The 26,584-nt window shown below is 40.2% G+C and overlaps 1 protein-coding gene across 1 annotated transcript in view; it reads right to left on the bottom strand.

The window, feature by feature from the left end:
- LOC308621301 (titin) overlaps window positions 1-26,584 on the bottom strand; it is a 299,757-nt gene that overhangs the window by 238,455 nt on the left and 34,718 nt on the right. Inside the window, exons 12-41 of the mRNA XM_081241746.1 lie at window positions 25,288-25,581; window positions 25,069-25,191; window positions 23,599-23,880; window positions 23,273-23,338; window positions 22,301-22,559; window positions 22,024-22,084; window positions 21,696-21,911; window positions 20,627-20,769; window positions 19,166-19,371; window positions 18,378-18,611; window positions 18,023-18,267; window positions 16,936-17,192; window positions 16,652-16,816; window positions 16,383-16,551; window positions 14,582-16,275; window positions 14,163-14,444; window positions 13,324-13,590; window positions 12,954-13,226; window positions 12,587-12,850; window positions 12,233-12,493; window positions 10,323-10,583; window positions 9,517-9,780; window positions 9,164-9,424; window positions 8,786-9,046; window positions 8,082-8,342; window positions 7,424-7,565; window positions 7,170-7,335; window positions 5,176-5,407; window positions 3,452-3,736; window positions 3,093-3,218 (exon numbers count right to left, since the gene is read on the bottom strand). Of these exons, the coding sequence (XP_081097872.1) occupies window positions 3,093-3,218; window positions 3,452-3,736; window positions 5,176-5,407; window positions 7,170-7,335; window positions 7,424-7,565; window positions 8,082-8,342; window positions 8,786-9,046; window positions 9,164-9,424; window positions 9,517-9,780; window positions 10,323-10,583; window positions 12,233-12,493; window positions 12,587-12,850; window positions 12,954-13,226; window positions 13,324-13,590; window positions 14,163-14,444; window positions 14,582-16,275; window positions 16,383-16,551; window positions 16,652-16,816; window positions 16,936-17,192; window positions 18,023-18,267; window positions 18,378-18,611; window positions 19,166-19,371; window positions 20,627-20,769; window positions 21,696-21,911; window positions 22,024-22,084; window positions 22,301-22,559; window positions 23,273-23,338; window positions 23,599-23,880; window positions 25,069-25,191; window positions 25,288-25,581 (8,020 nt within the window). The remainder of the gene's footprint in view (window positions 1-3,092; window positions 3,219-3,451; window positions 3,737-5,175; window positions 5,408-7,169; window positions 7,336-7,423; window positions 7,566-8,081; window positions 8,343-8,785; window positions 9,047-9,163; window positions 9,425-9,516; window positions 9,781-10,322; window positions 10,584-12,232; window positions 12,494-12,586; window positions 12,851-12,953; window positions 13,227-13,323; window positions 13,591-14,162; window positions 14,445-14,581; window positions 16,276-16,382; window positions 16,552-16,651; window positions 16,817-16,935; window positions 17,193-18,022; window positions 18,268-18,377; window positions 18,612-19,165; window positions 19,372-20,626; window positions 20,770-21,695; window positions 21,912-22,023; window positions 22,085-22,300; window positions 22,560-23,272; window positions 23,339-23,598; window positions 23,881-25,068; window positions 25,192-25,287; window positions 25,582-26,584) is intronic.

Genomic DNA, 26,584 nt, shown 5'->3' with positions numbered 1-26,584 from the left:
GGTCCCTGAGTCTCATTCATTCTACCTCCTGGACTCTTGCGCAATCTACCCCCATCTTTCTCCTGACTCTCTCAGTTGTCAACACTTTCCAAGCCTATCATAATATGATAGCCTCTCTGCTGGTCCCTTACCTTCAGTCTCACCTCCCACATCTGTTCATTCCTCCTTTCATGATCAGAGTGTTGTTTCTAAAAAGAAACCCTGATCATGTTACCCAGGGGTTTCAAAATCTCTCAGTGGCTCCTCAAAGTAAACAAGATAAAATCTAAAGTCCTAAGCACAGAATACCAACACTTTAGGATCCGGCCCTTGCCTTCTTTTCTAGCTTCTTGTCCACTCATTACATCACTTTCCAACCATACTTAAACCACTTGCTGCCAGCACATGGAGTGTTCTGGCAAGCTTTTATGACTTTATAAATGTTGTTCTCTGCCTGGAGCACGACTGTGCTCATGAGCCTATTAATTCTTCAATGTGCAGTCCGTGCATCTTTCTCCAGCTCTCTCCCAGAGAGAGAGCACTGAGTAGGTGGGCTGTTACAGCACTTACAACCTTGGGATCAAGCTGTGCATGCACGTCTCCCCACCTACACACCGAGCTCCATGAAGGCAAGAGACAGGTCCTGGCATCCCTAAAACCTAGTGTAATGTCTCAATAGCAGGAACACAGATGTTGGTAGAATAAAACAAAAAAAAAGCTTAAATGAACAGTGGGCATTCCTCATTGCTAAACTTACCATCTCACTTAGCTAGCTGCCACTCTGTAAGCCACCAAATGATACTGACCATTATCTGTAGAGTGAGCACTAGCAAAAAGCTAGCTTTACTACGTTTTAAAATTCTACTTTTCCAAACTTCTCTTCCACCAGTAGGTGGCACCAGAGACCTTCAATAGATAACATTTCCACTTAACAAAAGCACCACCAGATTGCTCAGGACCATGCTCCATGCTTCAGCAAGTACTGAGTTCCCCAAAACATGAGACTGGGGCCTCTGCAGACTCATATTTTTTTCCAATTTGTAGAAAGCAGAGCTGCACTTACTTTCTTAAGGGAAGTTGTGTGAATATTTTCAGTCTGAGGGGCATGAAACGTGATATGGTGAGCTTTTATTTTAAAAAGGCATTTATTCAGTGAATTTAATTTTTGTCATATAGAAAATACATTTATGAAAGGGTTCTAAAACCTCTGTATGTGTATTAATATTACCACACATAGAGAGTTAATGATCACATGAATTTATAAAGTCCATTCAAATATTTAAGGACATCAGTCACATTGAAAAGATATTTTTCTTTTTCTACCCCAATTGGAGTCTTGTAGAGAGCTTCAAATGTATGCTTGCAATGCCTTAAAGGCAAACTATAAAATGACTTATAAACTAAAGGGCACTATGCAAATATAGTTAAGACTACTACTTTAGATAACCCATATACATATATTTATTTGAAAAATTTCCTCTAAAAATTCAATGAATGGATAAATTCTTTAGTATGGCTTTAGTGAATTTGATATTAAAATGCATTTTTCTTTTTAGTAGGATATTACCGAATCAGTCCTCATTTCTTAATATTTGACATTTTTCAAATACCATGCTCTGAAGTCACAAAGTCTATAGTATTTATCTATGTTGGTCACCCAATACCAGACTTTTATGTTTCTATAATTCCTCTCAATGGCCATAATAAAATTAATGTATTGAGCACCAGTCACTTGCTAGCCATGCCTGCAAGTGCTTTATATACCTCATATCCTTTAATTATGCTCATAAAATCAAACAGGTCTATTTGGTTTCTAGATCAGCATCTCCATCCCAGAGGAGGAAATCACTAGGTGATAGAAGCCCAATTGAAATGCTAACTTGCTTAAGAAAACGGCTCTTGGCAAGGCAGAGACTTGGCCATAACCTAATGGGAGAAGCACAATAAGCAAAACAAATGTTTATTAGGAGTGCTGTGAGATGCCCGAGCCTGGAGAATTTCCCTTTGTGGTGGTATACAACAGTCAAGCAAATGAGGGAGTGGTTCTCGTTCGGGATAAGGTTGATTTACCCTGTCCCTATGTGAGGTAGGTCTACAATCATCATTGGCTAGAAATGGCTCTAAACATTTTGTCTCATTCTACTAAGGTCAGACTCCTGGGGTGAGGGGAGGGGCTGGTGGTTCTGGGAAACATGCACCAATTAAAAATCCTAACAGCTAATAGAAGGAGGGATTACTGTATGAGGGGCGCTGCGATACGTGCTGATGTGGGTTAGCTGACATAATCATGACAATGATCTGAAGCGATTGATATCAGCCATTTAACAAGCATTCTTTTGTCCGATCAACAATTACTTACTGAGTACCTACTATGTATGGAGCTATTCTAGGACAAGGATCCACCCTTGCTTTCACAGAGCTTTCCTTCTAGTAGCTACTGCTTTTCAGGCACCATGTTCTCGGTACTAAGACAGAATCCCTGCCCTCATGAAATGTACATTCTAAGACTGAATGCAATATTATCCTCACTTTATTCATGAGGGAAAGAGAACCAGAGAAATCAGGTCTTTGCCGAAGGTCACAGAGTGGAGCCAAGACTCAAATCCAACCTCTCTGATCATAACGCCCCCACTTTTGTCCACTACAGGATACCACCTTCCAAAGGGATATGGCTTTTCACACAAGCACTGTCCATAGACTGAACGTCTTACATATAAATGGACTCTTAAAACATATGTAGATGCCATTATAATTAATCTAATAATAATTGTAGGTTTTGTCATATTTTTTCAAGAGATAACAAAAGTGTAACTACAATCATAAAGAAAACATGACATTTTTCAAGTTTAAAACATTGAAAAACACTGAACTCATTCCTTTATTTTTAAATTGTAGTTAAAAAAAACACATAACATAAAATTTATCACCTTAACCATTTTTAGGTGTACAGTCCAGTAGCGGAAAACACTGATCTAATTCTCAATTCAATAATCTAAGTAAGTTTTCTGCACGATGCCCATGAAACTTCAAATTATGCATGAGAGGTAAGAAAACCTTTTCCTCACATCATTCTTTTTAAATATTAGCAACTCTACCTTTGCTTATAAACCTACCTGTTCCAGAAACTCTGCATTGAAAGTGGGCTGGCCGTCCCTCAGAAGTGACGGTGTCCTGAAGTGGGGTGACGATGGCAGGAGGATAAACTGGCATTTCCTGATCAGGAGACACAACTTCTGGAACTAAAGGAAGGGACCACAAGACTTGTCAGGAGTAAGTCAGCCTACAGACCTCACAGAATGAAGCATGCCGAGTTCTCTTAATTTATCTGGCAGTGGAGCCCTTTCAAAGTTTCTAAGTTAGGTAGCAATCTACTTTTAGGAGCTCCAAGCTGTATTTTTAAATGCCCTGGGAGGATGCAAAAGCGGGTTTCCTAGGTTTTACTTTAAGCTGAGAAGTAGCAAGGCATTTCTACCTTCCACAGAGAGCGATGCTGAGGTAGTGACAGTTCCATAGTCATTCTTGGCTTCACAGGTATAGACGGCCGCGTCCTCTGGGAAGGCTTCGATGAGCAGAAGTGTGTACTCTTGCCCATCGTGAAGGAATTTGCACTTGAAACCAGTGGAAAGCAGCTGCTCTTCCTTGTACCAGGAAATTTTGGGCTGTGGTCTGCCAGATATCACAGCACAGAAGCGGGCGGGCTTGCCAGATTGCACGGTAACAGGCTGGAGCTCCTGCAGAATTTGGGGCGGTTCTGGGGCTGGGAAGAAAAGAAACAAATAGCCCATGAAAACACAGGAAAGCATAGGAAAATCTACGTTAATTTGTTGCCAGGTGGTTATGCACCCCGAAACAAAACTTCGGAATGGTGATATCTTTACTTGCCTCAGAATATTAGAACATTCTTTGTGCTAAGAAGGAAAAAAAATTGGAATTTTGTCCCTAAGTAGAGGGAGATACTTTTGATATTTGGTGTGTGTGGGGGGGTGATGCTGGGAGTGCTGAGTTTTTCAGCATAACACGGTCACCCCTTTCCTGGCTGGGATCTGGATCAGGGTGACAATGGACAGTCCTCTAAAGAATGCTAGAACACTTCCATATGTTACCTATTTTTAACAGTCGTTTGGGCAAATCATGTGGTGAGGTGGCTCATCCCATTCAGGTTCGGTTTTCAGGTATTTGTGTATATGTAATAGTCATTTTTTTAATATACAGGGGCTGGTGAAGTGCAATCAGTATGTATGAATGAATGAATATCATTTTAGATCTAAAGGCAATTAGGTAATTTTTTTAAAAATTCAACTTTCCTGTTATGCTAATTAAAACATATTCTTGGTGTTGTGATGACTGAGGGAAACTGGGTCGTTCATGGAACCAAGAAATGGGGAGAAATGACTTCTGTGAGGCTGATTTCTGACACAGCCATATGGGTAGACCTTTAGTTCTCTGTGCCTCAGTTTCTCTACCACTAATATAGAAATAATAATAACTGGATACCATGACCATTTGGTCTTCTAGGGACCAAGGGGATGTTGGCAATATGGTTCATTTTTATGAAACTTGAGATTACTCTTACTGTTCCTTGATCTGTCTCAGGGGTATGTGTTCAGACAGGTAGGACCCAAGATCAGGACAGGAATGGATCTAGACCAGCCGCAGATTCAGCTCTAAGGTTTCTAATGAGGAAAGTGGATGGTTTAATGGTGCTCCTCTGAGGACTTGGTAGCATATGGAATCCCCCACTAAAGTCAGGCTCTGGTCCTAGGGCATGGAGCTCACCTGTGGCTTCCTAGGTTCTCCCAGGCATGCCCTAACAGAGGCTGGAAATGCCCCATCACTTGGTAGTGCTACTAGTATTCAAGCAGTTAGGGCCAAGGGCAGAGAACTAGAACAGCTGAAAACCGTACCTAGAAACCCATTTGGGGTCTGTTATAATTGACATACAGTGGATATTCAATAATGTTGACCAAACTAAATAAGGATCTAGCCATTAGGTGCCTTCTGGAAATGACATCTTTGTCCTTTTAACAGCTACCATCCCATTTCCACAGGTATAATATGAAAATAAATGTAATGACTTCAAACATATGAGTACCATGGGTTCTTGAGAAATTGCCTGGAAACTACCAGAACTTCAGTAAGTTGAAAGGGAGGATTATTACAGATGGATGCACAAAATATGTTAATATCTCTACCTACCATTGACGTAGAGGGTAACAGAACTCCTGTTCCTTCCTGCCACAAAGGTGTATTCACCAGCATCGCTATGCCTGGTCTCAGAGATAAACATCCGGTGGATTCTTCTCTCCACCACATACTGGTGTCGTTCTTGAACTTGGAAATTGATTTCAATGCCGTCTTTATACCAGTGGGCATCTACATCATCTTCATTGACCTCAAACTCAACGACAGCACGTTGTTTCTCAATAACCTTTTAATGGAGCAACAGGAAAAGAAAATTGAAGCCCTGGTGTCCTTTCGGTTTTAACCTGTTTCCAAAACAGCTCATTTGAAGAGCATGTCAAACCTATATTTTATGATATAGAAAGTTGACTGGTTATAGCACATTCTAAGTTTTCCTGCATATCCTTGGACAAAAGGTGCCCATACTTCTTTTGCTTACATCTGCACGGAGGCAATGATTTCATCCTTAAATGTTTGCTCCCTAGTTAATCATAACAGAAATAATGACACTTTGCGGTACTTCCCTGGTGGCGCAGTGGTTAAGAATCCACCTGCCAGTGCAGGGGACACAGGTTCAATCCCTCAATCCCTGGTCCTGGAAGATCCCACATGGCGTGGAGCAACTAAGCCCATGTGCCACAACTACAGCCTGCACACCACAGCGGCTGAAGCTCGAGTGCCTAGAGCCTGTGTTCCTCAACAAGAGAAGCCACTGCAATGAGAAGCCTGTGCACTGCAACAAAGAGTAGCCCCCGCTCACTGCAACCAGAGAAAGCTTGCGCGCAGCAACAAAGACCCGACACAGCCAAAAGTAAATAATAAAATAAAATAAAAATAAAAAAAGAGATAATGCCACTTTACATCTGAAGGCTGTTTATCATTGACAAAGTTCTTTTAAGTTACTATTCAATGTGATTTCATATGATGTGAACCTTGTAGGCTAGGTAGGAACTATTATCCTCATTTTTAAAAGTGGCAAAATCAAGGTTCAGACTTGGTCAATAAAGGATGCAGGACATATGTGGGTTATCTGAGTATGCATCGAAGGCTTTTTCACTCTGGCCTAATGTAATGCCTGGCTCTCCTTGGACGAGCAATATGATAAACATGAGCTCAAGTGATACTTCTCTTCACATGTTATCTCCCCGTTACATCACGTGGGAAGACTGGCACCCATGAGGACAAGCCGTACATGTGCAGTCAAGAGCAAAGGTGTTTGCTCAGCATCCCTGCTAGGAATCCAGCTTTGCTCAAACTGGTCTTCCTCTTGGACCTCGGAGGGAGTTTTCCCAGTCAAGTCCCCACACAGCTGCCTCTCCAAGGTAGAAGGCTTCTGAGAAAATGCCACCTTGTTCTGAATTCCCTTAATTCCAGTTGCTGTGCGAACACCACAATTTAAATTTTAGTTCCTTTAGGGTTGATGTTGCTTGGGTAAGTGGCCATTTGACAGTGAAGTGTCTACAGCTGCTTTCATTAAAGTATTTAGACAGCTGCGAAGGATACACTTATTCCCTAAGCGAGAGGAAACTGTGACTAAGTTGATGTCAGCACAAGAGTGTAAGCTGGTAGGGATAAGCTGATTTCATTTTTTTAGAAGACTGTGGTTAGAAAATTTAAAAGTCAAAAAATTAAGTGACATTCTCTATGAGGACACGGGGATGGGGAAGGGTAAGCTGGGACGAAGTGAGAGAGTGGCATGGACATATCTACACTACCAAATGTGAAATAGATAGCTAATGGGAAGCAGCCGCATAGCACAGGGAGATCAGCTCAGTGCTTTGTGTCCACCTAGAGGGGTGGGATAGGGAGGGTAGGAGGGAGACGCAAAAGGGAGGGGATATGGGGACATATGTATATGTATAGCTGATTCACTGTGTTATGCAGCAGAAACTAACACACCATTGTAAAGCAATTATACTCCAATAAATATGTTAAAAAAATTAAGTGACAAAATGATAGATTAGGAGCTACTGATGACTTCTCCAAAAATTCAGCATGTGGACAATTACCTGAACCTCCCTTTTAATGCTTCGGATGCGAACGTCTCTGCCCTCTACAAAGAGGTTGGCAGTGGACATGTTGCCTCCAGCCACCACTGTGTACTTCCCAGCATCAGACATCCGGGTGGATGGGATCAGAAGGCGGTGGACGTATTTCTCCTTCTGTATCTTTATTCTATGGAAGAAAGGGAAATTGAGGTTTAACGTATGATGACTCAAAGGAAACTGGGAATCACTGGGATGTGGCAAACAAACCAACGGACCTGTCCACAAGCTGTAGCTCTTGGCCATCTTTCATCCACTGCACAGTGATGTCAGGTTCAGAAACTTCACATTCAAACATGGCTCGCCTCTTCTCGAGAACCTTAATGTCTTTAATGTGTTTCCTAAATTCTATATGACGAGCTGGAGAACAGCATGTAAAAAAATTAATCTTTCCAACAGCTTTGCTAAGATATAATTCACATACTATACAATTCACCCAGTGAAAGTATACAATTCAGTGTCTTTCTGTATATTCAGAGCTGTGCAACCATCACTGTAATTAATTTCAAAGCATTCTCATTACCCCCCAAAAACCATGTACCCCTTAGCCATCACCCTCCAGACCCCTCCCTTTGTTCTCCCCTCAGACTTAGGCACCAATCTATGTCTCTACAGATTTGTGCACTCCGAACTTTTCCTATAACTGGAATCATACAATATGTGGTTCTTTGTGACTGGCTTCTTTCACTTGGTATAAAGTTTTTTAAGGTTCATCCATGTTGTAGTATGTATCAGTACCTCCTTTTTATTGCTGAATAATATTTCATTGCGTGGATATACCTCATTTTATTTATCCATTCATTAGCTGATGCTCTAACATTTTATATAGTGTGTTTGCCATTTATTTTTATGGATATGACATTTATGAAACCATACCTTCCACATAAAGAGTGGCTGTCGAGGTAGCTTTTCCAGCCACAAAGGTGTACTCAGCAGCATCCCCAAAGTGAACATTCCTGATGTTCAGTGAGTGGGTGAGCTTTTTGGTTCTCATCTGGCACCTGTCAGTTGATTTGATTTCCACGCCATTCTTTAACCATTTGTAAGAGATGCCTTCATAGTTCACTGTTACCTCAAAGGTAATAGTGTCTTTTTCTTCAGCATTGATGTCCTTCAGCATGGATGTAATCATGATTGCTGCAAAGGGGGAAGGAAATACACCCAAGGAGATTTTGTGTCAATATGACATGGATTATAACAGGCACAGAATGAAAACTTGGAATGTTCTTAGTAGGTCTGTTTAGGTATCACAGTTCAGAGAGATGAGCCATGATACCTTCCAGGTACCCCTCTACAGGACAATGTCAAGTGACAGGGGAACAGAAAAAGTAAGAGATAGACAATGGAGCATCTTTATAGGTAGCCTTTCAATGCTACCCTAATCAAAAATTTTATCCAGATGCCTAACTCAGTGTGGCCACAGTAGATGTTTCAATCAAGGTAACTGGTCAGGAAGAAAAAGTATAGGCTATGGAATAACAATGAGTCTACTGGATATTCTGTGTGTGTGTGTGTGTGTGTGTGTATATATATATATATATATATATATATATATATATTTGTATATATATTTTACTTACGGGTCACTTTCAGGGTGGCGCTGACTTGGTCATTGCCACAGACAAATGTGTATTCTGCTGAGTCCTCTGTGCTGGTGTTCATGATGATCAGCTGGTGGAGTTTTCCCTGCACCACGATCTTGAACTTTTCACTCATTTCAATCTCCACCCCATTCTTTAGCCACATGGAAGGCACGTTGAAGTGGGAGACCTCACACTCAAAGGAGGCAGTTTTGGTCTCAGGTACCTCAATGTTTTTCATGGTTTTTGTAATATGTAATGCTTGGGAAAATCAGAGAACACTTCGGTTAATATATTTTATTGTAAACAAAAGATGGAGCAAACGAATGAATACATGGAGATCACCTAGAAATGCCACAGGGGCTGCCTCATACTTACTCTCCACGAATAGTTTCGCTTTGCATTCCAATTGCCCCACCACAGCTGTATATTCCCCAGCGTCCAAGGGGGAAATATGCTGCAGCATCAGTTTGTGGACCTTCCTTTCTGAAACCAGCCTGTGTTTGTCACTCGGCTTAATCTCCACATTCTTGTGGAACCATTTCACTGGCACTGTGTCGTGGGAAACGCTAACTTCAAAGGCAACGGTGGCATTTTCCAAGGCAGTCACATCCTTTGGCTTCTTAATGATTTTGACGGCTAATGAGGAAAGTTGAAGCCATTTAGTGATATGGTTAACTTCATGGTAACCACGAGTTGGCTACGTGTAAAGTGTTTCTAAGTCAACTTACTCTCAACGTGCAGTCTGGCACTGGCTCCCAGCCTTCCAAGCTTGAAGCCATAAACAGATTCATCCACAACGGCACAGTTTTTAATTCTCAGAGAGTAAATTGTCCCTTTGACTGAGACAGTGTACTTGTCATTGGATTCCAGCACAACCCCGTTTCTGATCCACTGGACACCTTTTACATTAGGGTGTGTGAGCTCCAAAGTGAAAACAGCATCTTGCGTCTCTGTCACCGTGAGGTTCTTCAGAGTCTTCTTAATTTTCACAGCTGAAGACAAATTTATGATTTGTTTAGAAAATAAAGATGATACCATTCAGGTAAGAGAAGTCCCAGATAAGATTGTTACCGGGTCATATTGCAAAAGAATGGTTATCAAAGAATTTGCAGTTATGCAGCATCTCTAGAGTTTTTAAAAGACACTTCGAGATTATTCAGGAAAACCTGGGGTCCAGTTTGAAATGTACCTTGTATAATGTCTTTTCTATACTTGAATGAGATGTAGTTTGCATAGCTGTATATTAATAACTTAATCAATGGATTGGAGAAGAGTGAAAGAAGAATATGGACTGAGAGCATCTAATTTGCTGCTCCACAGAGCTGGAACCTAAGACGTGGCTTCTTCACATGAACTCATAAGCAATTTTGCACCTTGTGGTACATGGCTCAGAAAGAAATTTCGAGAGTTTATAATGATTTTATGAAATGTGGATTTATGGCATCCAAAATGATTATACCATTTGACTTTTAGAATAACTGTCAAAAATATAATACGAGTTTTTAGTGGACAGATCTGTTATTCTGTCACTGACCTTCAACTTTAAGTTTGGCAGATGTTTTGGAAGTGGCCACCTTGTAGGTGTATTCTCCAATGTCATCTAGTTTGGTGGCAGCAATGATAAGCCTCCTTTTGTGGCCATCAGATTTACTTCTGATGTTTTTACTCAGTGGTAGGTGTTTGCCATCCTTCAGCCATTCTCCTTCGGAATCTGGGTTGGCAACTTCACATTCAAACACAGCTTCCTGGGATTCAGCTACAGTCTGATCTGTGAGTGGCTTGGAGATGGCACCCCCTTTGGAACAAGAGAAGTACAAGTGTGAGTCTTTTAAAAATATTTATACAATAGAAAAATCTTTGCACAATTAAATATAAAACATCAAATTTTAAAACATGATTCTGAACATCATGAAATGTCTAATAAGATTATTTTTATGTACTTTAAGAAGGTATCACAGAAACCCCTCATTCTAAGTATGCATCACTGATAACCAGGGAAACTACTGGAATCAGAAAGGTTTTGCAAAGGAAAAGCAACTGTTAGGTTATACAGAACTACGAGAACCTTAATGTGAAGCACACCTCATGGACGGCCCGTAACTCAGTTCCTTCCTCAAAGCATTCTGCTTAGTCTTCCAAGGATGATTTCCTGAAAATACATCTAATATCTGACTGGAAAAAATTTTGCTGAACAAAATGTATAGTCATCAATGTTTCTAGAAGATTAGGGATTCCTATATACTAAAAAATCACTGTTTTGACAAATGTCTTCTCTTCTACAAAGTTTTCCCCCATTGCCTCCAATGCCATCATCCGCTGGCAGAAATAATTACTCCTTCATCAAGTTAGTTGACAATGTATCTCTCCCTCTCTATATTGTGAATTCCTCAAAAAAAATATCATGCCATATTCATTTTTGTATCCTGAGTTCCTAGAAGTGTCTGGCCAATGGCAGGTACTTTAAAAATGTTGGGTGAAATCACATAGAGGCTCATAGTTTTTTCTTGTTTCCACACATTTAAAAACATGTAATTTATATTAAACATATCAAAGCGCAGAATCTAAAATTCTGTTTCAGAAGTTTTTTTCATGGTCAAATCTTTGAGGAAATCTTATAATGTAATAAAGTATAAACCATGAAATTTTCATACCAAAGAAGACACTATTCCCACTTGACTTGCTTATATACCACGGATTGCACAATTTAATCTCCTCAAAACCTAAATAGTTATGTACCAAACAAATGAATGATGATGCCTAGTTTTTTCTTTACAGTTGGTTTAGACTTTTAATTCTTCATTTTTAAGCTGGTGGCTTCTGCTGAGAATGGTCTACTTCATTTCACAAGAGACACACAGACACATACATTGAGGTATATTTTTAAAATATTCATTGGGTTAATTATAAAGTATGAAGGGAACAAAGAAAACAAAAGTGAATGAAACAAGAGCAATAAAAAAAAAGAAATACATCTTTACAGTAGGAGAGTTTAAATAAAACTCAGCCCAAACGTTAACTCATCAATCTATCATGTGCAACGTATTGGACTATACAAAGATGAGAAAGAAGCAATTCCACATTTGGGGAGCATCTACTCAGGTGTGGGAAGAAGAAACGGGGAATAAAACAAGTATATGAGTCAGGGTCATGAAAGAAACACACATAAAGTGATCCTGAGGTTGGAGTATTAAGATCTTCTACAAATGGGAAGATCAAGGAAGGCTTCACAAAGGAGATGGCTTTTGAGCTACGACTTCCTGGAAGAACATTTGGAATTTAGGCTGATGGGAATAGTGTCAAGGGTATTATTGGTTTTGAGAACAGCATAAGCAGAGGCAAGGAAGTGGGAAACTGGTGGGAATTTGGGAGGAAATGAGCAATGATTTCTTAAGTTAAAACAACTGCCCTACCTAAGAACTTAGGTTAAATGATTAATGTACTAACCTGCCACGGTAAGTTTTCCAGATGTCATATTTTCTCCAGCATAAAATGTATATTTCCCTTCATCGTCTTTCATCATATTTAGAACCGTCAACTTATATATTTTTCCATGAGCTTCAATTTTATATTTAGAACTGGGTTTGATTTCCTTGTCCTTAAAATTCCACAAGACGTCAATTCCTGAGTGGGACAGTTCAACTTCCAAGACCACATTTTGGGTCTCTGTACAGGTAAGGTCCTGAAGACCTCTGATAATTTTAATTTCTGGAGGGAAAAATAAAATAATCACTTGGTTACTATTATACTGGGAAAACAGAATGCTTAAAATAATACTAAGTGACATGGGACAATCCTTACTTTCTACAGAAAGATCACAGCTGGTTTCAACTCTGCCAACCATCAGCTTGTAAGGACCTTCATCTGAAGCATAGGTCCGGTTAATCACAAGTCGCTGCTTAGTGCCTTTGACAATGGCGTGCACGCGATCATCAGGCTTGATTTGTTCGTCATCTAAGTACCACTTAACAGAAGTCACATCAGGGACCGAGACCTTACATTCGAGCACGGCCTTGGTGCCCTCAAGCACGTTAATGTCGTTTAGAGGTGCTACCACATCAACACCTGCAAAACCACACACACGCACAAAAGAATTGTGAATACAAGTGCTGTTGGAAACGTGTGCTCACTTGACAGCATACAGCAAGACTATGCAAGTCGCACTCACTGTAGACAGAGACGCGCCCACTGGTTGACAGTCCAAGGGCAGGAAGGGTGAAGGAGTAACGTCCAGCATCCTCCTTACTCATGTCTTCAATAAGCAGCATGTGTGACTGCTTGTCTATCACAATGTGAACCCTGTCGCCTGGCTGCACTTCTTCGCCATCCTTCACCCAGACACCTTCCACATTCTCTAAGGAGACTTTAACTTCGAGCTGAACAATGTCACCCTCGCAGACTTTTTGATCACTGAGTCCTTGTAGGATAGCAACGGGGCGGGCTGTGAAATATGGGGAGAAAAAAGAATGTTATGATTATTTATTATCAGTAAGCCATAGTGATGCTCACTGCAGGCTGACAGGAAGGGGAAGGCTTACGTTTCATCTTTAGTGTACAGGTTGTCTTCTTCCCGTCGACAACAAAGCTGTATTCTCCCTGGTCCTCTTTGGTCACATCCTTGACTGTGAGGTTCTGACGTCCACGGCGAGATGTGATTGTGTACTTGCCATTGGATTTAAGCTCCACATCATTATGATACCATTTGCCTTCTATATTTTCCGGGGTTATAATGCACTCTAACTCTCCTGAAAATGATTCTGGAACTTCTATGTCCTGAAGTTCTTTCACAAACTCAATGACTGCACCTGAGGCATAAGAGAAGGAGAAGTTAATTTCCCTGGAGAGTTATGCATCTAGACTTAGGATAGAGAAAATTCCTTGTAAATCTCTTCTCCCGCCCCCCACCCCCCATACTATCAGGAATATTCTTAATATTTAACTGCTGGACTGAGAAATAAATTGTCAATTAAAAGGAGTTGCTTTAATTTAAAAAGTATTTTTAAAGCACAGAATTATATTTCAATAAAAAATTTAAAAGCAAGATATCAGAATGACCTTGCTTTTCAAAATCCAAATTGTCAGGAATTCCCTGGTGGTCCAGTGGTTAGGACTCAGCGCTTTCACTGCCAAAGGTGCGGGTTCGATCCCTGGTCGGGGAACTAAGATCCCACACGCCGCACAGTGCAGACAAAAAAAATAAAAATAAAAAACCCAAATTGTCAATATTCTTAATTACCAGTATAAATTCATGAGTCTTGCTATGGAGCTTATATTTAATTCCCAAGTAACTCATTTTATGAAGTGAAAATTGCATAGCTAATTTTATCACATACTAAGGGTGACTTTAAAACTTAGGAATGAAATCATTATTTACTACCTTCGACAATAAGTTTAGCCGTTGTTTTTACGTTTTCATCTTCGGCAAGTACACAGCTATAGTCTTCAGCATCAGATGTGTCGACTGTCAGGACGGAGAGGAAGTGAACTTTCCTGTCAGAGAGCATCCTATATTTATTTCCCGTGTGAACCTCCACGCCATCCTTATACCATTTCACTTTGACAAATGGCTCTGAGGTTTCACATTCAAATGTTGCCATGGTGTCTTTTTCCTTAGCAACAACATCTTGTAATTCCTGTGTGAAAGTGATCAATTGCTTGGCTATAAGAAAAAGGAAAAAAAAAAGCACATTAAATTCACAATTTGGATGATGGGAAAGGAAAATAAAAAGAAATACACTACTGGATATTCATGGCTAAATAGAAACAGATCCATCAAGTGAAAGAAATTCAAATTACCCTGGACGAGTAAGAATGCGTGACTTGAGGTTTCCCCAGCTATATTGATGGCTTTTACCATGATGCTGGCAGAGTCCTCAGCCGTCACATCTCTTATGACCAGCTCACAGACATTGTCTTCAGGCCAGTACCAGTAGATTCGGTCAGAGCGCTCAATCTTTACACCGTTTTTGTACCACTCACATTCAGGATCTGGTTTCCCCACCACTCTGACCCGGAAGTGTACATCAGATCCGTGGCCCACTGTTTGGCTTTGGATTCTTTCAAAGATTTTAGGAGCCTCCATACTAGGACTTAGTTCAATTTTATCAGGTTTAAAAGTTGGAATAGTGATTTTGCCTTCTTCTGCAAGAGCTTTCTTCTCCTCTTCAGTTAACTCTTTGGTCCAGTGGAGAAGTTCATCTTTTGTCTTCCTTAGAAGTTCTTCATAGGATTCATCCTTCTTACGAGACTTGAGCTCCACAGCAGTAATGGCTTCATAATAGCCTTCCTCAGTCCTGCGCTTGAACTTACTACGCAGCTCTTCTGACTCTTCAGGCACTTTTTCACGAGTAATTCTTTCAGCCCTTTTCAACCTCACAATTTCCTTAGTTTCAGTGGTGTCAGCAGGTCTGTCTACCTTTTGTACTTCGAACTGAAGTTTTCCAGGTTCATGTATGTGAAACTCAGGCTTTGGCTCAGGGGCTCGCCTAAGGACAGACCTAAAATCTTCCCTCTGTTGGATCTCAAGCTTCACTTTATGCTCTATCACACCTTCAGGGTTTTCTGCAGTGACCTTGACTTCACCTGTATCATATGATTTGCAGTCCACGATGTCCAGATAATGAATGCCATCATAGCGAACTCTGAATCGTTTGCTTTTGCGGATGAGCTGCCCATTGAGGTACCAGTTGACTTTGGGCTGAGGGTAGCCCGTCACTCGGCAACGGAATCTGGCAGTCTCCCCTTCAAGTACTCTTGCTGGCTCTGGGAACAAGACGATGTCTGGCTTTTGCTTCTCTTTTTGATCGGTTGTCACACTTGTAAGGGCACCTTCATGAGCCATCCGCTCTAATTCCTCAATTCTCTGTAAGCCTTTCCTCCCCTCAGGCAATTGAGATTCTTCCACGAGACTCTTCTCATCTTTGACAATAAGGGTAGCAGATGTGTGATCTGTTCCGTATTTGTTAGTAGCTCTGCAAGTAATGATACCACTGTCTCTGGAATATGCAACTCCATAATCAAGGCTGCAATACCCAAATTCATTGATCATACGGAGCCTGTTGGCAGCTTCCAGTGGCTTTCCATCATGGAGCCACTCCACCACCATCGTTGGGTCACCAATTGGTGTTAGCCTGCATTCAAAGTGGGCAGGCCCAAAGCGCTTGAGTCTTAAGGAAGTGAGTTTTTTCTTGAAAAATGGTTTCTGTTGTTTCTCTTTGTCATAGAGGTCACCCTCTTCCCATTGCTCTTGACCATATCGCAAATGGAGGGGCTCCAGTTCTGGGGCTGCAATCTCCTTTGCTCTATATGTCCCTCGTGGGATGATTAATTTTCTCTCTGGCTCAGGCTCTGCAAACTCAACTTCAACATTTACTTTGCATCTTGTAGTGTCTCGGCCAGCCTTATTAATGGCAGTTGCAGTGTACCAGGCAGAGTCTTGGCTGACAGTGGAGTCAATTTTAAGGGCAGCTTCTCCCTTGGTTCCTTCAATTCTGTTAAAAGTGGGAAAATTAATCATCAGTACAGAAGTAGTTGTGGCTTCCTTGGTTATTGGATTTGTGTAATGAGCTTAGTTTTATTATTTTTCAAGCAAATTTACCTGATTTTTGGATATTTATGAGGTACAATGATCTCACTGTTTTTCAACCATATGATGTCAGGGTTGGGGTTACCCGTAGCTCTGACTTTCATTTCAAGTGGGGAACCTTCCTTTATGTTGAGATTTTTCAGTTTTTCCACAAACACTGGTTTTACCTGATGTTCCACAGCTGAAAGAGAAAGGTCATGATTCTGAGTGAGTAGGGCTGAACTACCTGTTTATATCCCAGGTGATAAGGTAATTTCTTTTTTAATCTTCAGAGCAAATACCTTCCACGGTTAAAATCACTGAAATTGATGATTTTCCTGCCCTGTTTTGGGCAACCACAGTCCATTCTCCAGAATCACTGGGTGTTGCAGGGACAATAATTAGTGATTGGGTACCATCTTCTTTAATGACTACTTTATGGGTATAGTCATTGACAATTTGCTGACCTGTAAAAAAAAATTGAGTAAAAAAGAAAACATGTTAAAATCGTTATTTTTAAATTGTTAGACACACATATAAGCTTACTTTTGTGTTTAATGATTTTTGAGCAAAAACTTATACTTACCGTCATGAAACCAGAAGGTCTCTGGCATAGGTCGACCCACGACCTTTAAGTCAAATCTGGCAGTCTGTCCTTCTAAACATTTGAAAGACGTAGGTTTCAACACAAAGACTGGCTTATACAGTCTCTCAAGCTGTGACTCATCTGTTTCCTCCAGCCTACGTCCAGGAGACATCCGTGCAGGGGACATCCGTAGAGGGGACATCCGTGCAGGGGACATGCGTATCGGAGATCTGCTCACTGAACGTGGAGAGATGGACCTGAAAGAAAAAGGCAAAGCAGAATATCTTCATGAGGCATAGAGAAAACTCAGCAAGACAAAGCTCTTTCTTAATGTTATTTTAGAATTTACTTTGTGTACGTATTAAAAGGTACCTCAAACTTGCTGGGATCCAAAACAGAATACATTATTATTGCCCCCAAAGCTATGCTGTTCATTTAGAATGGTCCTTAATGCCATCTCTCCCTCACCACTGGGTTTAATTAGTTACCGAACCTTTTTGATTCAACTACCAAAATATTTCAACAAATGCTGGTTGCTTAAACAACCACATGAATACATTTATGGAAAAAGAAAAATATACTTCTTTATCCCAGAAGAGGAAAAACATAGAAATTATATTTGAAAAAATCCCAAACCCCATCTATACACTGCAGCCAGACTGGCGTGGACTGAATTTCAAGTGCTGACACCACCACACAGGCTGGGTGAACTAAGGCAATTTTCACAGGGTCATGGAAGCTTAGTGTTCCCACTTCCAAAATAGCAATGATAATCTCTCCAGGGCAAGGTTGTTGTATAAATTAGGGTAACATATGTAAAATCTGATGTCAAATAAACCTTTATAGCTTTCATTACGTTAGCTACAGCACTGGCAAAATAAATAATATGCTCCACAATGAAAATGCTTTTCTCAGCTTACATAGGGGCAAGAAATAAAAACTGGGCACCTGCCGGTATTGCGAATGGCAAATTTCTGTGCTATCTCATCCTTCAATTTTTTCTGCCACACAATAGCAATTTGCTACAGAGATATCTGGTGTTTTAAACAATTTCAATACTAGTCAACACAAACTATCACGAGTCTACCTGATTCTGCTCACTGGCTCTGGCGTGGGTATGTAAGTTGGAGCACTAAGTGGCGCAGCGGGCTCCACGTACAATTTCCCTGAGCAAATTGCATTTCCTTTAATATTGCTGGCAAACGCGGTATAGATGCCTTCATCTTCCGGAAGAACAACAGGTATGCGCAGACTAGCTCTGCCATCTTGTAGAAAGTCCAGATGGTATCTCTCTCCATGTCTGACGCGCTTGCCATCTTTGTACCATGCAATCTGCAAATAATATCATGCATATGTCAATAAAATTTAGATAAAATGGTTATACTGTAACCTATTTATGTCCTTATTGTGGCATGGATATACGATCAATGTTTATTTTTTACCTTGGGTAATGGATACCCAGACATCTTGCAATGAAAAGTAACACCCATCCCTTCAAGAATTCTGTAATTCTTGACTCTTAAATCAAATCCTGCTTCAACAGCTTCAGATTCAGAAATGTCAACTGCCATCTTTTCTTCTCCGTCTTCTTCAAGAAGTTCTTCTAATGTAGTCTTTATTATTCTGTATTCAATTTCTTTAATAAGTCTCTCTTCAAAGGAAGAAATATGGAATTCCTACGCAGTGAAAAAGATGACAGTTTATTAAAAAAGATATATGCCGACTGATAGAAATTCCTTAAGAGTATTCATTTCAGAGATAAGGTTTGATTAAAATTTTTAACTGGAAGAAAAATCTAGAAGGCTTTTGTTTTTGCTTTTTTGTTTGTTTCTCGGTGAGAATTAGATGGGTCATTGTTTGTTTTGTTTTTAAATCTGCATTCCAGTCATCTTTGTCAGTTCATGCTGTGGTGTCTTGGGTCAATGACATTCTAAGAGTATGGGTTATATATGCGATGTTCATCCTACCAATGAAAAGATGTTAGCAGTAATGAACTTGGTTGTGCTAGTATTTGTTTTTCCTGCTTATATGTAATTCCTATTTCTAAAGTCATATGTGCAACATGTTATGAAGATTAAGGAACCTCGTCAGCAGTGAACCTGGACATGTTTATAGTAGTCTAACCCTGACCTATCACTTGAAAATGAAAATATCAAACAAAAAGAGGGGCATTGTGGGAGGAAAGTATAATGTATGAAGTGATTTACTTGGTCATTATTGTTATACTCACCTGGTCTTCCACAAAAGTTCTGACCATTACAGTATCTTTGGCCATTTTCTTCCTAATTAAGGCTTGTTCTTTTTCATACTCTTTTTCATATTCAGAGTATACATATCCAGGTGCTATTTCTCCCACTTTAGGTTCTTGCACAAATGCAGGCATTTGTGTCTGGTAAAGCATTTCTTGCTGGGACTTCATCAGTGACTCATAATCAGCTAGGAGTTAAGAACATAAGTTAATTTTTAATGTTCTTATGAAAAAGCCTTCATGCCACTGTTCATTCAAGCAAGTCCTACACCATGGAAAGTTGATAACCAAAAGCCAGATCTGCCAAATTTTACTATCAAAGTGCTCAAAATAGACTAATTAGATTGAATTTCAAACCCAAACTTACGTTAACAAGTCAAGGCAGCCACTACTATTGTAGAAAGAATTTTATATTAGTAGTCAGTCCTTTGGGATCAACCCTAGAGGTCTTCCTAATTTGCCATGTGGCTTCTGGCAATTCATTTATCTTCCTGGGTCTTGAGTGCTTTGCCAAATGGGGTTAATATCCTAACCCTAAGGAGTTTTGTGCAGCTCAAATGAGACAGAACGTGGATGACCCACTATAAATGTGAATATCTAGGCAAAGATAATGGAGACCCACAGATAAATTTTGTTTAACCTAAATGTTATTACACTTTTTTTTTTCAAATTACTTATAAATATTGAAAATCCTGATTTCTAGCTTTTCTTTAAAACATCAGAAGCTCCATGGCATGGACATATATATGCTACCAAATGTAAATGTAATGTAAATGTAAAGTAGATAGCTAGTGGGAAGCAGGCGCATAGCACAGGGAGATCAGCTTGGTGCTTTACGTCCACCTAGAGGGGTGGGGTAGGGAGGGTGGGAGGGAGACGCAAGAGGGAGGAATTATGGGGATGTATGTATATGTATAGCTGATTCACTTTGTTATACAGCAGAAACTAACACCACTGTAAAGCAATTATACTCCAATAAAGATGTTAAAAAAAAAATATCGTAAGCTCTAGCAACACTGAGCCTGGTACTGCATGCCCGGCAACAACGTACTGGAGTTGGGGAGCTACTGCCCCCTTGAGGCAGGGCGTATACTCTCTCCAGTTTGCCACTGTCTGCCTTGCGATCACTAATATCTGTCTGGATCTGGAAGGCAACTGGATTTAGAATCCCTGCATTTTCAAAGGCATTATATGCTTAGAAATAAATGTACCGAAAAGAAACTATTGTTAGAACCTTCGAAGTTTAGCACTGGTATGGCTTTGGAGGCTGTGTGATCTAAAATATTTCCTATACAGCTGAGGCCAAGAGATGGGTCAGATGGGGACACAGCCAGTATCAGAACCAGGATATAGCAACAGGCCTTTTGACAATCACACGGCACTGCTACTTCCCTGCATTTCCATTCTTATTGTGCACACGGAACCACTTAGAATTGCACTCACCTTCTTCAAGCAAGGAGGCAGATGCAGAAGTTTCTCCATGCTTATTACGAATAACAATAGTGTATTCTCCAGCATCATCGGCAAACGTCATCGAAATCACCAGTTTGCACTCGCCAGTTTGTTTGTTGTAACTCACTTTGTATCTTTATGGAAATGAACAAACAAAAAATTCAGCCATAAGTAAGCCTTATGTGGATCTGTGGTATAAAATTCAGTGATCCTAAACATGGGACTAAGCTCCACCTCTATTAGAATATAAGATTGCTGAAAATTGAGGAAAATGCATGAGCATGAGTAATGTGGGCCAAGCAAGTTAAAATTTTCATTTTAAATAATAGTAATATATATTCTTTAAAATAAATAACAGACTATAATACTACCAGAATCAACTGTATGGAAATAAGGGGCTTCAGTGTTTATGTTAGCAAATGATGAGGCCATTTAAACACTTAGATATTTCTCTTTGCTCATTATTTTATTCATTGTTTTATGTGAAGATCAAATGAATAATCAAAACAATAAATTCCTTTAAACATTTCAATATTAAGCCTTTGGTACACTATATTTCTTCTCAAGATACGATGGCTACATTTTTAGATTGTTTAAGTTGCAGGAAATTCAAACCTAATTTTATATTCAATTGCAGCAAATTTATTAGCATAGATTTTCATGTATAACTAGCTTTCTTCTTCATTACATGACCCTTTTTCTTTTATCTTTTAGTGGCTTAATTACTAAGCATTTTTACTGAAAGTTGTTTTCCAATCCCTTCTAGAAGAATATGTTGTGTGTGTAAAAATCCACACCATTTTCTCCATTTCACTAGCACTATAAGTGAATCAAAATAGACTATAAAGAAATGTACCCATCCACTTTTGTCACATAGCTTTGTTTCTCAATAAGACTTTGTATGAAAACATGAAGATACCTCAAAGCACACTATGAAGGCTCCATAACAAAAGAGCCTACCTTTGAGGGATGGTGGGGTAGGTAAATTCTACTTCTCTCTTGGCTTCATATACATATCAGACAAATCACAGAGAACTCTATCATTCAGCCATCAAAATACCTGTATCCAGTGGTTAGAGGAACACCGGACTTCTTCCAGTAGACGTGGGGCTTTGGGTTGCCGTCAACCTGGCATTCAAATACAACGCTCCCGCCTTCTACCAGTTTCTGCACCACTGGTTTTGTAATAAAGAAAGGAGCGGCAGGTTCTCCAGGCCCTGCTGGTTCCTCTGTGATGCTAGTGTCTGTCATTACCACATCCTTTGATTCGACAAAGCTGGAAAGAGAATTCCCTTCATATTAGCTTCTGGACTGCAATTTGCCAATACGAAAGGAATGAAAAAGCAAAACAGTACTACAACAAAACTCATTAGCAAAAAATGTGTTACCGTTTCTCTTCTGTGGTAATTTTCTCAGCCACAGCTGTTTCCTTTTCAAACTCTTCTGACACTAGAAGACAGAAGTTTCTCTTGTTAAGTGAGATATTTAGTTTGTTTCATTAGTGACCTCTGCTTGTTAGCATCACAGTTAAGTTGACCCCCTAATCAACCCCTCAATTCCAAAAGGGCGCACCATTACGAGGTGTGCAGACACCGTATGGTGAAAAGCAGTGTCAGGCGACAGTGATGGCATGTGTGGAAGGTTGGTGGGGGTGTGGCCACTGACCTTGCACAGCTAGATAGCAGGATGTGCTGACGGTCCCAGCCTCGTTCACAGCACTGCAAGTAAATCGCCCACTGTCTTCTGCAAAGGCTTCACGAATCATAAGACGAGCAATTCCACTCTGGAAGGTTATCTGGAAATCAATGGAGCTTTCTATCTGGTAGTCTTCCCTGTACCATGTCACTTTTGGGGATGGGTATCCAGAGATGTGGCACTCGAAGGTGACAGATTCACCTTCAATAACAGTCACGTTCTTTAAGCCCTAAAGAGAGACGAAAAAGGAAGTACTGATACATGTGCATATTCATGAATCATCTCTATGCGTTGTAGCAAATGTGGGGGTGGTTTGACCTTGCACACTCTAATTGTCATAAAATGCTTTCTTAAGATCAAGACTCTAGAAATATTAGTAGAGAAACTCCCTTGGAAATTGGAATATCCCCAATCTGAAATAAATGTAAGGCATTTCCAGGTTCATAGGGTAGAACTGTATTAATACCATATAATGGGGCAACTCTGTACCCTCTGTTTTTTGCACATATTCAAATCCTAACGAAGCTTGAAGGCTCAGCAGCAGACGCTGCCTCTTCAGCAAAGCTTTCCATGCTACCTTCAATTGGAAGTAATCTAGCTTTCCTCCAGACGCTCCTTCTGTTGAAGGGCGTATCACCTTCTACATTATATTATGCTTATTTACGTACATCTTCTCTGATAGTAAGACAAAGATTTCAAAGAGGGCCAGACTGGTTTTGTGATAGTGCCGTATGCACAACAGAAACTCATTAAATCTGTTGAATACATGACTGATGGCTGTCACACAGAATGCCCCCTCTCCTTGCCAAAGATTATGTGGTCTTAAAATTAGTACTTGTAAATGCACTCGTGGAATTTTCCAGTTTGAGAAACTGATCTTTGCATATATGAAAATTATTTGATCAGATATGCATATGATCCAACACAATCAACTTTACTCACCGAGACTAAAGTTGGTGGAGTAACAGGGATTTCAACAGGTGCAGGTATTCTTGCTGTTTCTGTTACCTACAAGTTTTACAAAGGATGTTACAAGATGCTCAGGAAATTAGGGGAAGCCTCATAAGCTCTTAGCCTATGCAAAATTATAAAAATAACTTGAGAAAAAGAGCTCCGACCCACACCATGCTCAATAAAATCAAGTGTGAGCATGGTGATGGAGAAAGGCAGGACACCTGGCTGACCACTTCTGTAGCACAGACTGGCCAAGCGCCTGGCCCTCCCTCATAGGAATGGATCAAGAGACAGCGGGCGCTCCGGTGACCAACCTTGGCTTCACGCTCGTGCAGTACTTCGAAGTGCTCTTCACGGGCTGCGACACCAGTGATGCTCACCCCAACTTCCTTCTTCACCTCAATGTCAGCTTGACTCTTAAAAGTTTCTGGTGTGTCAACAAAGGGGAACTGGGGTGAAGGGGTGGGCTCTGCTCTCACTCTAGCCTCAGCGGGCTTCACAGTAGGTGCCTTCACGGATTTGGTGACCTTCTGAGCAGAAGGTGTGGTTGACAACTCTTTTTGTAACGTGGCAATAGCGCTACCGGCTATTGATGCCTGAATAGAAACGGAGTCAGAAAATAAAGTCACTCAACTGTCATCCCAGTCATTACTCGGAACTGCTTTGCCACTAGTATTCCTGGGGTGAGTCTGAGTCTCTTTTCTATATGGTCCCTTTTTTATTGTTCTCATTATCACTTTCATAGTTAATGAAATGTCAGAGATAAGCCAGTTATAAAGCTCATTGTCATTCCTGCCAGTTTCTAAAATGTATCTGAAAATCTTTCTTACAGAGTTATACTTAGAGCTTCTTATTTTATGCTCTTATCATAAAGGGACTGAAGGTCTTCTAAAACTCGGTCATGAATTTTCACTTAACCATCCCAATGAAGCTGTATTTGAAAATACTACAGTGGGAAATTCAAAAATAATAAAAATTTTAAATACTTGGTTAATTCCTAAGAACTACTTTAAAACAGCACATTTAGGCTTCGGCCACAAATCTGTATGAAAGGTGAAAATGGAGACGCTTAGAAAAATATTTTAAGGGCTTCCTTATTCTATTTCTGTCCGTGGTTATTTGGTTTCAATAGTAATTTGAGACTATCCCAAATGTAGGTATTAAATATACCTTACAATCCTTGGAAGCATACAAAGTTTCGATTCTATGCCTTGGGTGTGTAAAGTAAGAACAGTTGTGACTAACATTCAGGGTTATTAGGCCCTGTCAACTTGCTAAGGATTTTACATGTACTAACTTGCCCCTGATGACAGAGCTAATAAGGGGCAGGGGCCAGGGTACTTATCCAGGGCTGTGTGATTCCACAATCCAGCCCAACTACCACACAGGACCACCTCTCCATTTTGCTACAGTGAGTATACGAACACATGATTTCTCAATGTCTGTCTTTATTATTGGTATCAATTCTCATATAAGTTACTCTGAAATGTCTCACAGAATAAGGAAAACTGAACTGTGTAACACATCACCTTTTACAAAATGCAAAAAGAAAGAAGCCTGTATGGATTTGTGTCTTCTCAGAGTAAGATAACTAACTGCTAGCCGAGGCTCACCCTGCTGGGCAAGTTTCAGACTTCAGGGGCTTCTGAGTCCACCGTGAAAGCAAACAGACATCATCAAAAAGAGGCCCACATCGGCTTTTGCCAAAGATACCCTACGTCACACATTAGATACTTTCTTCCTTTGAGCCTAACATTTCTTTGTCAAGCTCATTAACTTCTTACCTCATATCCATGTTCTGGCTTAGGAACAGAAATTTTTGAAACGGTAAAGTGAGGGCTTGCTGTGCGGGGGCGTTTATCCACATGGACTAATCTTTCACTTGTTAGATCTGTAGTTTTCTTGATCTGCATGGAAATGGAACTCAGTGATACCCGTGTTCACCAGGTGACCACAGCAGTTAAGCTTGCTTTACCAGGAACAGTCAGTGGGTCCAGACTCACCTGTGATGATATGTGCATTCCCATTTGATCTGTAGTTGTGATATGAGTCTCAGAAGGAACGTGGATCACTCCAGGCTTGACTGCTTTAGGGACAATGTGGGGTTCAGAGGCTGGACGTGGCGGATGCTCAGCTACCTTTGCGGCAGAAACGTGTTCCTTGTGCTCATACTCCAGAGTGGTCTTCTGAGCATACATTTCTTCAACATGCCCGGGTTCTCTGGGCTCTCGAACTCGGGCCTGGTCTACTGCAGCAACCACTGTTGCTACAGCTTCTGCCTTTTCCCCAACGCCCACCTGCAGACAAGGTTTCCAGAATTAATACTCAGTAATGTCAGTCATGTCTAAAGGCATGATGGGCCGACGGCACCTACGTTACACAGCTATGTTAATGTCTCCAGAAATATGACTTAGAAATGCATTTAGGAATTTAATATTTCACTGATTATTATAATGTGTGGACATCTAGTTAGATACACTCTGAATCCTTGCTTAAATAGATTAGACATTAAATCACATAAACACAACATAGGACAACACAATGTATATGTAAAACAGAAAGGAGGTTTTGAGTTTGTCTAGTACTTTGTCCATGGCAGACAGTCAATTAGAACTTGTGAAATCAGGACTCCGGGGCTGGTTTTCTTCGTTGATTATTTTTATTGCTGATCATTTAGTCCAGTGTCGGTGCAATGAAGGTGATGATAAAAACGCACTCAATACTGTCACACTCCCATCCAGAAAAATCAGTTGCTACAGAATTGTACAGTCACATGCAAATCTGAGATAACATGAAAACTTGTGAACACACAGGGAACATATTAATTTACTTATGATTCCCTAGGTATAAAAAATTTTTAATCTATTAGAAAGTATCTTTCTTAAAACACATGAATGAAGATACTGTGATGAAAATGAAAGTGTTATCATATTTGGATTCAAGAGAACAATCTTTCACAGCAAAGTTCAATTTACTGTCATTACTATCGTAAGTTACAGTGAAGAAGGAAAAAGAAATGTTGTTTTCTCATTTCCATGAATCTGATTATCATAAATGGAAACACATTTCGCAAAGGAGTTTCTCTTTTAAAGAAAGCAAGCCAGTTGATATGGCTCATATGTTATTATTCTCTGCAGTACCTGGAAACAGCGTATCGCAAAAATCACATCACCATGTCCATCAGTGCTCTTTAAAAGAACGCTGGAATATTTTATTAATGTTCAGTTTTCTTTTCTGCTGCTGTGAATAGAATCTAGATTGCATCTGAAGTGTTTTTCAAGTGTGCTACCTCTATATCTG

Source organism: Mesoplodon bidens, assembly GCF_964165515.1.
Source record: "Mesoplodon bidens genome assembly, chromosome: 8".
In the NCBI taxonomy this organism is placed as follows: Eukaryota; Metazoa; Chordata; class Mammalia; order Artiodactyla; family Ziphiidae; genus Mesoplodon; species Mesoplodon bidens.
This window is presented reverse-complemented; position numbering and strand designations above follow the sequence as displayed.